The 15,126-nt window shown below is 44.3% G+C and overlaps 1 protein-coding gene across 8 annotated transcripts in view; it reads right to left on the bottom strand.

Moving 5' to 3' along the window:
- Positions 1-13,825, bottom strand: part of acoxl (acyl-CoA oxidase-like) — a 164,705-nt gene extending 150,880 nt beyond the window's left edge. For all 8 annotated transcript variants that reach the window (XR_006084927.1, XR_006084929.1, XR_006084928.1 and 5 more), the window contains exons 1-5: positions 13,552-13,825; positions 6,688-6,784; positions 5,104-5,187; positions 2,182-2,268; positions 1,088-1,186 (exon numbers count right to left, since the gene is read on the bottom strand). Coding sequence is in view for 5 of the 8 variants with exons in the window: in XM_042332935.1 (XP_042188869.1) it covers positions 1,088-1,186; positions 2,182-2,268; positions 5,104-5,187; positions 6,688-6,784; positions 13,552-13,691 (507 nt within the window). In the remaining 3 variants the exon portion in view is untranslated. The remainder of the gene's footprint in view (positions 1-1,087; positions 1,187-2,181; positions 2,269-5,103; positions 5,188-6,687; positions 6,785-13,551) is intronic.
- Between the last annotated feature and the right edge of the window lie 1,301 nt (positions 13,826-15,126).

The following is a 15,126-nucleotide window of genomic DNA, read 5'->3' as shown; positions in this document are numbered from 1 at the left end:
CGCCTGGAGTGATCCAGGTTTCAATGAGGGCGAGGATGTTGATGCGTTCATCGACGATGAGGTCTTGAATGGTGTGTGGTTTGTTGGAAAAGGAACGGACGTTAGGCAGCACCATTAAGTAACATACCCCCGCAGTTGACTAATTTTTAAGTACTTATCTAGTTCCCTTTTGAAATCCAATATGGGAACCAACGGTAAGGCAGCACCATTAAGTAACATACCCCCGCAGTTGACTCATTTTTAAGTACTTATCTAGTTCCCTTTTGAAATCCAATATGGATTCTGCCTCAACCACTGCTCCCTAACTACTCTAGAAGAGAAGACAGAAAAAAGAAATTTGCTAGTTTGAACCTTGCACAATAATTTCAGTACAACAGACCATCTGCAATCTACTTTGCAAGATGTGTTCCAATTGGACCAAAGCTCAGTTATTACCTTCTATAAAGCTTTCCTTGAATTTTTGAGAGCAGTACCATAATACACACTCTGAGGTCCCCAAACTTTAGCTCTTGCCAATCTGTGCCTAATACTCTCTTGATTTAGGGAAGTAGTGTGCATCCCTCCAGGGAGATAGTTTGCATTCTATTCCAGACACAGGGAAATTTCCATGTGTAAGTGTCATACATATGTGGAACTCTCAGAATTGTTTGGATACTAATCATGGTGGTGGGTTTCCACATGTGTCAGAGACCCACCCGGGTGACCAACTTTTTTTTCCTGGAGACAACACATTACAATACTTAGAAGCTCTCCAAGACACGTGAAGGGCACTAATATACAGCCCACAAAATATACAGTCAATTCACTTTACAGTATATTCTGTGAAGCACTTTGAGATGTCTCGAAGACTTGATAAGGCGCTATATCAAATGCAAGGATTATTATTATTATAGATGTAAGTTTTCCTTGTTGTGGAACAGAACTTCCATCAGTGTTCTATGTTTATCAAAAACATGTCACTTGTTGCTTTAATACAGGTTCTACTGCTGAAATTCGTCTGCAACTGCAACTTTCAAACTGCTAAAAATATCACTTCCATGGCTGCACATTTCCTAATAAGTTTCAGTATGACTTCACTATTCATTACCTTGGTCGCTGGATCATATGTAGCCTGAGTCTGGATACCTTTTACATTACTACCATGCCCACATTCAGTCATCGCAAACATTCCAGTGAACTTTAGGTCCTAAAGTTATTGGGAAAAGAAAAATAATTAAATGATTCTCAGTCTCTCCTGGATGTGAATGTGATAACAATTTTTGTAAAATCAGAAACAATTAAAGCTTGAAGTAAAGAGTGGCTCAGTTACTGTTCAGACTCCTCTATTGTTTTCAATCCTTGACTGTTTGTGGGACACTGCTGTGCGCAATTGGCTGCCACGTTTCACCCACAAAATATACAGTCAATTCACTTTATAGTATATTCTGTGAAGCGCTTTGAGACGTCTCAAAGAAGTGGTAAGGCTCTATGTCAAATGCAAGGATTATTATTATATTGTTCAGCCCTCTTGAGGCTCTACCCTGTGTGAAGGGCGCTATATAAATGCAAAAAGAGAGAATGAGACATTGCTGTGTGCAAATTGGCTACTGTATTTGCCTAAAAAACACACAAACACTGTAAAACAGTAACATTTACAGTAAAATTCTCTGAAGCACTGAGATGTCCTTCTGAGGTAAAAGGCACCACAGTAAAACTTGCATAAGTTTTATCTTTATAAATAGTATAATTGCTGAAGTCATACATGTACCTGAGTTGCATTCAGTTTCCTATCAAACCACTTAAGATTCTTTTGTACTACTTGCATTAATCATCTCTTAATTTATAACACCACTCCCCTATCTTCCATTACTCCCATATTTACTGGATGCATTGAATCGCGGGAGATGATGTCCTAACCCGTCACCATATGTGCACTTACTGTCTGCAGTGACAATGTACCACATGCGTACTTACTGGCAGTATTGAATTACACATGCGCAGTATAGGTTATTCATTAAATTGGACTTTATACGATTTACACAAGATTGCCTGTAACTCAGACTTCATAGAAGTCATTAAAAATATTATAGTCCTGACTGTTAGGACTTGTGAGTTTTACTGTACATCAGTGTGTAGGATCCTACAAATCCTACAGCTCCAATTAAATTCATCAAACAGATTTTAATATTTGGAGAGAAGTACCTTTATGGGTTGAACCCATTTTTCAATATGCTCTGGACTGCCAAGGTTGACAACTGCCCCACCAAACAACCAACACACAACTCCCATCTACAAGTCAAGAGGAAAAAGAGAAAAAGGTGCAACAGTTAGTTACATCTGAGGGAGTCACACAAAAGAAACTTCACTTACATGCAGGACAGTCACGACCTTATTTCCACCTACAGACCCTATTCCTATTAATAAAACAGACAGTAACTGACAGAAAGCCACACATTAAATGCATTTAATTTATTAAACAATAAAAAAATGTTACTTGTTCCAAACTATATGAGACAAAAACAGTTAATGCTGCACATTAACAATCACTAAATGTGAACGACTTGGTTAAACGTGAAATAACATTTTGTCACATCGCAATGAAACTCGTGGGGGCGCAGGGGAGGGGAGGGAGGAGAAAGAGGGAATAATATTTGGTGAACATTGTACTCAACTGGCTGAGGCATTTTAACTGTAGGAATCGGAACACTTTCCCATTTGGGTAGCCACTCCCAGGGCACATTAACCACCTAAGTGTAGGTTGTAGGGTCCACTCTGCTCTCAACAACATGCCCAATTTGGAGCAGATAATAACCATCCTTGCATTTGATATAGTGCCTTGTCACATCTTTGAGACGTCTCAAAGCGCTTACATGCCCTTACCCACTCTACAACTGGTCCACCGAGCAACTTTATTTAGTTTGTTCAACAGGACATGGTCTGTTTGCCCTCCTTGTACTGGCTAACAACAACTTGCATTTATATAGCGCAGCTCAGAGTGCTCCACAAGGTTAGTGTCGGAGGAGAGAGAAGTGGAAGAAGGGGACTCTTGTTGAAGAGGTCAGTTTTAAAGCAGGGTGTAAAGACAGATAGAGAGGGAGCGAGATTATGGGTGGTGAGGTCATGGGTGTAGAATCTGAGATTTGACTACTGATAGAGGTGCAAAGGGGACAGAGATGAGCGACAATCTCAAATTAGTTGACTGGAGGGGATGCGGAAAAGTGGGGCAGATGAGGGTCACAGAAATAGGAAGGTGCTAGCCTAGTCTAGGTGACGACTTTGGAATTGACCACTGAGCTATAGGACTCCACAGTAAATACAGTTCAACACTTATACTGAACACAATTAAGTACTCCTAAGTACAATTATCATCATTCTTCCATAAGTTTCAGTTGTTGGTCAGTGCACTGTGTGTGTTAAATAAAACACATGGGGGTAACAGGACTTTGTGAACACCCTCAATTTGGTCAGACAACATTTCAGGAAAGCCTTGAATAAATTTGCAATTTCAATATGGATTATTAACCTGGAGTTCACAGGTGAATAACCCACAGCACAGAAACTCAGTCTAAATAGTGCAAACATATAAATTACAACTCAGTTAGATTAATTCTTCATTCTATAAGCCCAGGCACATAACATTCAAGCATTAAAGTCCCCAAGTAGATTTTCTGCCTCACAAGCGTCAGAAAAACTAGTTTCAAATTGCAAAATAAAGCAGCAACTTTATTCAATTTATATCATTCATCCTTTTATTTAACCCTAGAAGTTTTCATTTTTAAAACAACCTTGAAACTATTTGGAGCAGGTAATGGTGAGTTTTTTTTTGAAGGATTAGAACAGGGAGGAAGGAAGGAAGAGCAGTCGTCAGGAACAACAACATTTGCATTCATACAGCGCCCTTCATGTGGGGTAGCGTCCCGGAGCGCTTGACAGTGGCGGAATCTGATGCCAAGCCAGGGGGAGAGAGACGGGGGAGATAACCATAAGCTCAATCAAAAAGGCAGGTCTTTAGGCAGGATATGAAAGTGGGGAGGTAGGGGGCAACGTGGAGGGAGAGAGTTCCAGAGTTTCAGGGTGTAGAGGCTGAAGGCACGGCCACCAATGGTGGACCAGAGGGCACGAGGGACAAATAGGAGGCTGGAGGCAGCTGAGAGGGCATGAAGGAATTTGCAAGTAAGTGAGAGGATCTTGAAATTGATCCATTCCGTAATTGGGAGTCAGTAGAGCCTGGCAAGAACTGGTGTGATGGGGAAAGCACAAAGCTGAGAAGTGAACCCTCAGGACAAAGCAAAACTTAGTATTTGATGTAGGAACAGCTTGTGGGGGGGGGAGGGGGGGGAGAAGGGGGAGGGAAGGAGGAAGGGAGATGACAGGCTGTGAAGCGTCGCACAAAATTGTCGTCTGAACCACAATTTCATCACACGTTTGCACAAATCGATTTCTCGTTGCACTATGTGAAGGAAGCCGTTTGATTGTGTGACCTGATAAATATTTCCACGAATGATTTGACCAAATACCTCATGAGCAAAGATGCAAGTCATGATCTGTTGACAGCACTTCCTCAGTTCTGCACTGCAACATCACCCAAGATTCTGAGTACTAGTGTAGGTTTCTTCCCACAACCTGAATGAAATGTGACTAGTTCTTACCACTTCACTTTTGCACAGTGTCAATATATTGCAGAACCAAAGTAGCAGGATTGATTTAATTTCCAATAACCACGGTAAACTCGGTTTGTTGCACTCTCACTTCTGGGTCAGAAGATTGTGGATTTAAACTCACATGGGTGTTTGAGCTCAGTCTAGGCTGCAGTTCGACTGTGTTGTTGGACGTGCTATCCTTCAGGTGACACATTAAACCCAGGTTCTGAATGCCTGTTCAGCTAGATGTAAGATCTCAAATCACCATTGGGGAAAAAGAATTCTTCTAATGTCCTGTCTCATTTGCTTACAAATACAGTCCCACTTGACTGCAATTACTGAGATGTTTCAACATAAAAGCTGCAAATACAAGTTTATTTTATTATCTTAACAAGCTTGTCAAGTAATTGAGGAGTTTCCCCAGACATTAAAGGTGCTCTATGAGTGTGTATTGTACGGTAAGATTTCCACAACAACAGATTACCTTCACTCCAGTTGTAAGATCAGCTGTTGAAACAACTTCTCCAAAGGCCAGGCTTTTATTGATAAAGTCCTTCTTCTTTTCTGTCTAAATGAACAGACAGTGTAAGGCTTCAACATTTAAAAGTGAAAACATCTAAATTCTCCACAGAACAACTTCTTAGTATTACCCAGTAAGTCAAGAAAGTAAGTAAGTTTAGGTTGAAGTGAGAGAGGAAAAAGAATGGGGAGAAAGATAGAAAATTACAAAATAAGCCAATGCAAAATTATAAACTTAATCAATGCAAGTTACTCCTTTCTAATCCACAAGTATAATAATCCTTATATTTGGTGTAATGCCTTTCACATCAGGAGGGCATCTCAAAGTGCTTCACAAAATATACTGGAAAGTGTAGTGGTTGTGTATTTGGAGGGAAACGTCTGCAAGTATATAGTAGCACTAATGGAGGACTGTAAGGAAGTCAACAAACATTTGGTCACAAATCTTTATTAACCTTCCAGAGGAAAAGTTTAACCTAACCTCAAGCTTCAACCCCTGAGGACTTATCTAGTCACATCTTTCAATCTGCCTGCTTGCTCTTCATAGATGTCACTCAGCAGCAGCAGGAGGGCAACAAGTGCAGTAAAGTCTCTAATTATCGCAGTATCTTCATATCCCTACATCTTTCAATCCCATTTCTAACCTGATTTCTACCCAGTTATTTTTTTTAAAGTATTAAATCAGCCCGGCAATAATAGTAATCCTTGCATCTGATATAGCACATTTCACATTGAGAAGGAAGTTTCAAAGCACTCCATGGGATTTAATGTAAAATGCAGTGACTGTTTTGTATATAAACATATTTTTCTGAGTCTGTTCTATTTATTTTCTGGGACAAAAATAGCTTCTCATTTCTACTCTCATTGAGGCCTCTTAACTTGAGTTATGTAATTCACTTGCACTAGTTTAGTACAGTCTACTTAAGTCTACATTAACTATGTCTCAGCAGTTCAAAGATCCTCCCATCTCTCTTTACTGTAACCATAGAACTCAAGAGTTCTAAAATCATCTTGTTTGGTCTCTTTTAAAAACTATTTCTAATGTAACATGATCCTTGTGAAATGGGCAACTCCAAAATGCACCATATTCCAATGTGGCCTCACCAAATGATTTAGAAAAGCCATACACAGAGGTGAGATTTCGCTCAATGAAGGAAAGTCAACTTTAGTTTTTTTCTTATGCACAGTACTTCATGGCTGTTTGTGTGATGTTGCTATGCTGAAATTAGCTACCGCATTCACCTGCAAGACACAGTCAGTACACTTCACACCTATATCCTGTAAAGCGCTTTGAAACATCCTCCTGATGTGAAAGGCAGTACATCAATTGTAAAGATTAGTATTATTAGTACCCAACAACTAAGCATAAGATAACATTCATACCCCTTGCTTTCCCCACATCCCGAGAGTGGATCATCCTTCTATGTGGATTGCACACCAAAAACGAATTTGGGATAAATAAATCTATTATGAATTTAAGCTATGGGTATATACACAGGCTAGACTATTAGGATACAATTTTTTTAGACAAATTCATTGTGTGAAATACCTGCTCCTGTAACTGTTGTTGAATCTGTGGTAACTTTATAATAAACTTGACTCGTTCAAAGGTTAGGTCTCGCATCTCATCCAGGCTCAGGTCATACCTAGGAGGAATGCATTACCAGAAACAATTATCCTTTTTCAAAATGAATACTTTGATTGTTTAATGTCTGGATGTACATCTTGAATAACCAATCACTTAATAATAATAATTATAATCACTTTCAGGTCAGAAAGATGTCTCAAAGCGCATCACAAGATTTACTATGGAGCAAATGTATATTTGTAGGGAAAGGCAGCAACCCAATTGTGAAGAGCAATTTCCAACAGACAACGAAAACAGGTTACTTTTGCATAGTCCCTATCACGTCTTCCCCATGCTAATCTTCAGATCACACTTCAAAATCTTCTTCAAGATCCAGTCACCTCCTCTCTCCCTGCTCAGCGTTAAACTCTGCCACTGTTAAGCATTCCAAGTTGCCGTCCCATAAAGGGTGCTAGTTGTTGAATGCAAGTTGTTGTAAACGTTGTTGAAATGTGGGGAGTTTCCAGCAATATACGCCGACACTTCACTTGATGCAGCAGCATTTGCAACAGCAATAACTTATTGCATATCTTCGAAAAAGGTTACTTTCAGTATCTTACGGTTCAGAACCCAGTTTTACTAAAAACACAACTTGTTCCACTCTCAGTATAGAAGAGCGTTTTTTTTTAAATTTTATACAAGCTGGGGGGAAAAAAAGAAATCTCCTTTCTACCCCAGATCCATGGCTTTGTCCACCATCGCCGTCACCTCTCCCCTCAGTTAGCATCGTCAAACTTGGACGTATTGAAGGCATGGATGGTGCCTATACCCTCATCCATGCATTCATTTTGTGCAGACTTGACTATGCTAACTCCCTGCTCGCCAAACTTTCCAACTTGCTGACCTCCACAAACTGCAGATTATTCACAACTCTACAGCTTACGTCCTCTCCCGCACCAAGTTCCATGAGCCGATCACCCCCATCCTCGCCGAGCTTCACTGGCTTCCCATCCCCCCAGAGGATCAAGTTCAAGATTCTCGCATCACTTCTCACCTTCATTCCGTTTGCTCCTTTCTACCTCTGCGACCTACTAAAACATTAATAATAATAATCCCCCCCCAAAATAATTATAATAATTTGGTCACTCAATCCACGACGATTTGTGAGACATTGCTACGCACAATTGGCTGCCAAGTTTCATCCACAGAATATAATAATAATAATCCTTGCATTTGATATAGCGCTTTTCACGTCTTCTCGACGTCTCAAGCGCTTCACAGAATATACTGTAAAGTGAATTGACTGTATATCTGTGGGTGAAACGCGGCAGCCAATTGCGCACAGCAGTGTTCCACAAACAGCTGTGGATTGAAAATGACCAATTTTTATTACTGTTTTGTTTTGGAGGGATTATTATTAGGCATATGGAGTAAGGAAACTTGCCCAAGGTTTCGCCCTGTGCCTGGAATTGAATCCAGGTGTCTCGCTTGGAAGGCGAGTGCTCTTACCACTGAGCAACAGGACTCCACAATATCCAATCAATTAACTTTATAGTATATTCTGTGAAGGGTTTTGAGACGGCTCAATGACATAATAAGGCGCTTTATCAAATGCAAGAATTATTATAAAAGGCAAAATATTGCAGATGCTGGAAATCTGAACCAAAAACAGAAGTCGCTGGGAACAAGCAGCAGGTGAGGCAGTGTGAGAGAGGAAAATGAGTTAACGTTTCAAGTCGATGACCTTTCGTCAGAACTGGGGGGATGTTGGAAGGGAGCAGAGAATAGGACAAGCAGAGAAGGGGGCGGTGAAAGAAAAAGGAAACATCTAGGTGTGGGACAGAAGATGACGAGATCAGAGGTGTTGATGGTCCAAGACGAAAGAAGCAGTAGTGGGAGATTATAGACCCAGAGGATGTATGAATGGTTATAGAAGGGTTACCTGCGGGGTACCCCAAGGATCCATCCTTGGCCCCCTCCTCTTCCTAATCTGTATGCTCCCACTTGGGGATGTCATCCGCAGACATGGGGTACACTTCCACATGTATGCGGACGACACCCAACTCTATTTTTCCACCTCTCTGTGCGACCCCCAGTCCCCTGATGTTCTGTCAGCCTGCCTGTCAGATCTCAGGAGCTGGATGAGCACGAATTTCCTTCAGCTAAATGTTGACAAGAAGGAAGCCATACTCTTTGGCTCTCGTCAACGACTTAAATCGCACGGTTCTCACCTCCTCCACCTACCCGACCTCCCGCTAAAATTCTCCGAACCCCTATGCAACCTAGGCATCAGGTTCGACCCCCAATTATCCTTCTTCCCCCACATCCGGTCCCTCACTAGCACCGCTTTCTTCCACCTCGGACACATCGCCCGTCTCCACCAATACCTCACCCCAAAAGCCGCCGAAACCCTGGTCCATGCCTTTCTCACCTCTCGGCTGGACTATTCAAATGCCCTCCTCGCCGCTCTCCCCTCCACTTGCATTCATAAAATCCAGGTCATCCAGAACTCTGCTGCCCACATTCTTACCCGCACAAAACTCCGCTCCCCGATTACCCCAGTCCTTGCCAGACTGCACTGGCTGCCTGTCCCAGAGAGGATCGACTTCAGGATCCTCACTCTTGTCTTCAAATCCCTCTACTCCTCTGCACCCCCCTACCTCTCTGACCTCCTCTCTCCTCACAACAGTGCCCATTGCCTTTGCTCCACCGGGTCTGGCCTCCTCCTTGTCCCCCGAATTCTCTGCTCCACCATCGATGGCCGAACCTTCAGCCACTACGCCCCGAGGCTCTGGAACTCCCTTCTTCACTCCTTTCGCCTCTCCTCCTCCCTTCCTATTTTCAGATCTCGGCTAAAGACCTTTCTTTACGACTGTGCCTTTGGTCACCTTCTTCCCCCTCCCCCTGGCTTGGCCCCGGGATCCGTTATTGTGAAGCGCTCTGAAACCCTATCCGGCGTGGAGGGCGCTATATAAATCCAAGTTGTTGTGGTTGTTGTTGAGGGAAGAGGCAAGGGTGAGAGAAGATGGGAGCTGTGTTTAAGACCTGAAATGGTAAAAATCAACGTTGAGGCCAGAAAGCTTAAGGTGCCTAAGAAGTAGCTGAAGTGCTGTTCTTCAAGCTTGTGTTGTACTTTGTTCAGCGCCTTGGGACGTCCTCCAGACGTGAAAGGCGCTCTATAAATGGAATCTTGTTGTTGTTCGAACAGCATAGGAGGCCATGGACAGATGATCAGAGTGGGAGTGGCAAGGATTATTATTATTACCAACTCACCCTCTGCCTCCGCACAGCAGGCATTTGCCTGCTCCATGTCCCCCGGCCTGCCCAACCCACCATTGGTGGCCGGACTTTCAGCCTTTTTGCCCCCACCCACTGAAACTCCATCCTGGAGATTCTCTGCCTCGCCCCCTCATGGCAAGTCTCAAGACCTTCCTCTTTGACCATGCCTTTGGTCATCCTCCCACCTCCAATACCCTTGCCTTCCACCTTTCTTAACCCCTCCAACCCCCATTTTGTGTGCAAACACTTGACTGTCCAAGGACCTGGGAGGTCCTCTCAACATGAAAGATGCGATATAAATGTAATTTGTTGTTCTTACAATTCTTCACAGTGTACCAGGAATAGGGTCAAGAATAGGGAGAGGGGAAAGAAAACCAGTGCTGTTCATATTTCTGAATGCAGATGCCTGACAAGGGCAGGATTGTGCTGTTGTCTTTTCCCCACACATCAACAGTCAAACAGCCTGCCAACACTCACTGACTAGATTACACGGGAAAAGTGGCAAATTGGGTGAGATACTGGGATCTTAGCAATGCCAGTGAAACCATAAGGCGACAATGAGTCAGTGTCTTCAAGAGAGAAAGAGAAATGGGCGGGGGGAATAAATGAATATCAAACATACTCAAACAATTGGAACAAGATTCATGTTCAAAATAATTCTCTCTGCCACAACACACAAAAACTGTTCAAGGTTATGGCTGTCATTGAAAAAGCCAGTTCCTTGAAAAGTATTCATACAATGCAACCGGAGGTGTAAACCAAACAAGATATTTAGTGTTAGCACATTCATTTGAAAACCACTTTCGATGTAAAATGCTTTCCTGCTATTTTCTAAACAGCAGTTCTTCACAAGACTTTGGCAAGGGACAAATTTAGAACAGTGCTTAGAAATCGGTTTATTTTTTATATTCATTTGTTTTAAAGTTCAACAAAGTATGGTCTACAATCCAAACTGGAGTAGCTATCACACGGGATTATTGAGAACTGAAAGAGAAATTAAACAACATATTTTACATTGAATAGCTAAAACAAAGTCAAGGTTATGTGCTATCTGTGTCAGCTTGACCTGTTTGTCAGAAATGATGACAGTCTAAAGAAAATTAGGGCAATTCACTCACAGATTACTATACTGTGTGCCCACGATGCACATTGGAAATGTTTTGAATTAAGTGGTAGGGTGGGGTGAGGCTGTGGAGGGAAATAAATGCGCGGATAGGGATCTGCTGATGGAAAAAGAACCAGTGAGTTGAACAAAAATAGGGGTGAATATGCTCGTGGAATCTGGTGCTGTTGATAGCATTGGCTGCAGAGAATACTGTTTTCGGGAATGGGAGAATATTATAATAATAATCCTTGGATTTGATAATACAGTCTTATCACATTGTTGAGATGTCTCAAATTGTTTCAAGGATTTACTGTGAAGGTCAGTAACTGTATTTGTAGGTAAATGTGACAGTCAATTGGCCCCACAAACAGCCATAAACAATAAAATTACATTTATAAAATGCCTTTCACGTCGGGAGGACGTCTCAAGGTGCTAAACAGTCGGGGATCAGGACCCGAGCGTGGGGGGGATAGGGTTGGAATGAGGGAGGGCAGAGAGCTAGGGGGCGCGGGTGAAGGCACGGTCGAAAAGGAGGGTCGAAAAGGAGGGAGGAGGGTCGAAAAGGAGGGTCTTGTGTCGCGCCTTCAAGGAGGCAAGGGAGGGATCAAGGTGAAGGGATTGTGGGATAGAGTTCCAAAGAGTGGGGGCTGAGATGCTGAAAGCCCGGCCTCCAATGGTAGGGCGGGTCGGGCAGGAGACATGGACCAGACCTGTTAAACGGAGGGAGCGGATAGATTGATAAAGGGTTAGCAGGTCAGAGGTAGGAGGGGGCAAGGCCATGGAAGGTCTTGAAAGTGAGGACAGGGATTTTTAATTCAATCCTCTGAATGAGTGACCAACCAATTTTATTTGGGAGGATTGTTGGCTTTGGCACTGGGAGAAACCCCTTCCTCTTTTCAAATTGTGCCAATGGGATCTTTAACATCCACCTGATCAGGCAAACCAGACCTTGGTTTAATGTTTCATCCGAACGACACTACCTCCGGCAATATAGAACACCCCCAGCACTGCATCTGACTGTCAACAACAACTTGTATGGGATATAGTATGTAGGTCATTTGGGACATATGTGCATGCCACCACGGGAAGGTGGAAGGCGAACTAAATGGACCTTGGGTCTTTTATCGTCTAGCATTTCTTATGTTCTTATGTTACGTAACTTGCATTAATAGTGCCTTTCATACAGGGTACCGTCCTAGAGTGCTCATCAGTGTAGATTGCAAGTTTAAAGTCCTGACATGGGATAAACCACTAAGAAGGGGCTCCTTGGAGCTGAACTGGCTCTAAGGTGACATGCTTGGCAAAGAAATTCAGAATCGAGCCAGGCCTCTGTACCAGTCTCAGTAGTTCGGTTCCTGAGCCAGATGGTTCTGCTGTATTCTAGGGCACCCCTGATGACAGCACAGCCTGCCTCACTCGGCAGGATCTGCCAGGACCGACTAGTCACCGGAGGTTTGGAGACATCCCACTCAGCTCCTGTTAACCCTGCAAGCGAAAGTTCTAATGGGTTGGGTGGTCGTCAGACAGCAACAGCAATGGCAAACTACGCAGTTTTAGCTGGTTACACTCCAGCAGCAGCCCAACACACACTCTGGCTCTTGCCAACCTGTGCCTAAATACTTTCCGGAATTAGGTGAGCAGGATGCGTCCTTCCAGGGAGAGAGTGCGCATTCCATTCCAGCAACCTATCCCTGACATTTCCATGGGTGCGTGGGATGCACGGAAATCTCAGCTTGGTTTGGATACTCTTAAGCATAGTGATGGGTTTCCATGACACACCGCTGACCCAAAAAAACATGGGATAGACGTGCGCTGAACCCACCATCGTCTGACTCGGGCGGACACACCAATTATTGGCATTGTATTTGGGGCGAGCGGGAAAGGTAGACTATTACACTGCGGGAGGGGGAGGGGAGGATATTGTATTGGGGAAGAGGAGCGGACTCTATACTACACCTGGAGCTCGAACAGGTTCACCCAGAATAGCTTCACATTGCAACCATTCCTATGCAGCCACCCAGAGCCTGGAAGGACCATGTCACCCGCTCCGACCTTTTTGCTTCGACTCTGCATTACTGTGTACAGTCCACCACACAAAAATAAAATCTCCACCACCTGCACCGCCGAACAGAAACCTCTTCCTCGAAGTGGTGCAGTGCAGTGCAATGCAAGTCAGGGTGTGTATATGTGTGTATGTGTGTATATGTGTGTGTCCCAACTGAGTGTCTTTCCAACTGAGCCACGTGCAACAAGTCAGCAAAGTTTGGGAGGAAGAGAGTCGGGTTCGGATGTTTGCAGCAGCAGAGGGGGAAAATGAGACGGTTCAAACAAATGCAAAGCGAATATATTCTTCTCCTGGTGTGTAAAAAGGAAAAGTTTGCGTGTGGAGCCACAGAGGGGGAGAGGGAGGGAGAGGGAGGGGAGGGAGGGAGGGGAGGGGGGGGGAGCCGGGGCTGCTGTACCTGCGCTGCGCGAAGACCGGACTGTGAGCCGTGTGTCGCCGCAACTGGTCCTTCAGTTCCCAGTGCCTCCCGTCCAGGTACCGACTCAGCAAAGCCCTGTCCTCCCGCTCCCGCTCCGGCTCCGGCTCCGGCCCCCACATCGTCAGCCGCACACCGACCCCACACAGCACACACCTCGCTGTCGGGCTGTGTGTGTGGGTGTGTGTGTGTGTCGGCAGCTCCTGTACAGCCGCTGTGACTGAGCCGTCCGTGTGTGTGTGTGTGTGTCTGCGGGCAATCCAGCGATGACAGGCGGGGCGGGCGGGCGGGGCGGGCTGGGGCGGGTTGGCGGGCGGGTTGGGCGGGTTGGCGGGCGGGCGGGCTGGGGCTGGCGGGGCGGGTGGGCGGGCGGGCTGGGCGGGCGGGCGGGCGGGGCAGCAGCTCAGCGCTGGGCGGGCAAGTCAGAGCCGGGGCTGCGGGCGGGCGTGAGCTCGCACAACGCCCTGTGTGTGTGTGTGTGTGTGTGTCACTTCCCTCCAGCAAAGCCCCGCTGTTGTGCTGTGCTGTGCTGTACTGTGCTGTGCTGATGCGATCTGCTGTGATGTACTGTGATCCGGGAGCCAGGGCGTGGGAGCTGCTGGAAGTTTACGAGGCGGATTCCTGCAGGGATCCGAGCGACGCGAAATGCAACCATCCGTCCCCGAGTTGACACAGAGATTGCAATCCCATGTGAACACGCGGGGGCTGTGTTTATTTGCTGCTGGGCTGGATTTTTTTTAATGTAGCTATATTTTTTAAGTGGAATGAGTGATGTCAGTTGACATGAGTAAATCATCACTCCCCTCCCCACACACACACACAAGCAAAAGGATTGGTGCTTTGCATGGATTCTGCAAATTAAATCTGGAACTCAAAAGGGAGGATGCTGTGAATTTGGTCACTGGTTTGATTAAACCGGTGCAATCAAGTTCAAACTAGAAGGGAGGTTCCAGCCCATGAGCCGTGTCATTTGCAGATCAACATGTTGCATTATTATTATTATACCGCAGGTAACCTGTAATAAATACATTTGGAGACGTGTACGAGGCTCGCTCCCAAGTTATACTTACCAAACTCTAAATTCCTCCCACCTGTAAATAGGAAATCCTGCAGCTGAGTTAAGGATGTGCCTTAAGCCAACCGTTTTAAAACTCTTATTTGGCATCTTTTCTATTTTGAAATTCTATTAGGCAGTTTCTACTTCTAAACTAGATTCTGCCAAAAAAGGTTCCTGGCATCTAGTGAGAGATCAGTATCTATGCAAATAATCCTGTATCTGGATTGTTTAGGTCAATCCAGGCAGAGAATTGGCCTAAACATGTATTCAGAAATCCTAGTACCTGCAGGATCAACATTTAGAAATAAATCCCATTACAAAATATACAATATTGTGTTTCAAGAACAAAGTGCTTGTGGGAAATGGATCCTGGACCAAAAATGTGGCAAATACTACTGGATTAGAAAAGACAATGCCTGCAAAGTCAGTCTGTCCAGTTCCAAATTTTAAAAACTATACCGTTCTCACACTCAAATTTCTTTCCTGTCCTTACCTAAATA

The sequence above is a fragment of the Callorhinchus milii genome, unplaced genomic scaffold (assembly GCF_018977255.1).
Source record: "Callorhinchus milii isolate IMCB2004 unplaced genomic scaffold, IMCB_Cmil_1.0 Scaffold3, whole genome shotgun sequence".
Taxonomy (NCBI): Eukaryota; Metazoa; Chordata; class Chondrichthyes; order Chimaeriformes; family Callorhinchidae; genus Callorhinchus; species Callorhinchus milii.
Note: the sequence above shows the minus strand (reverse complement) of the source record. Positions and strands in the feature narration are given on the sequence as shown.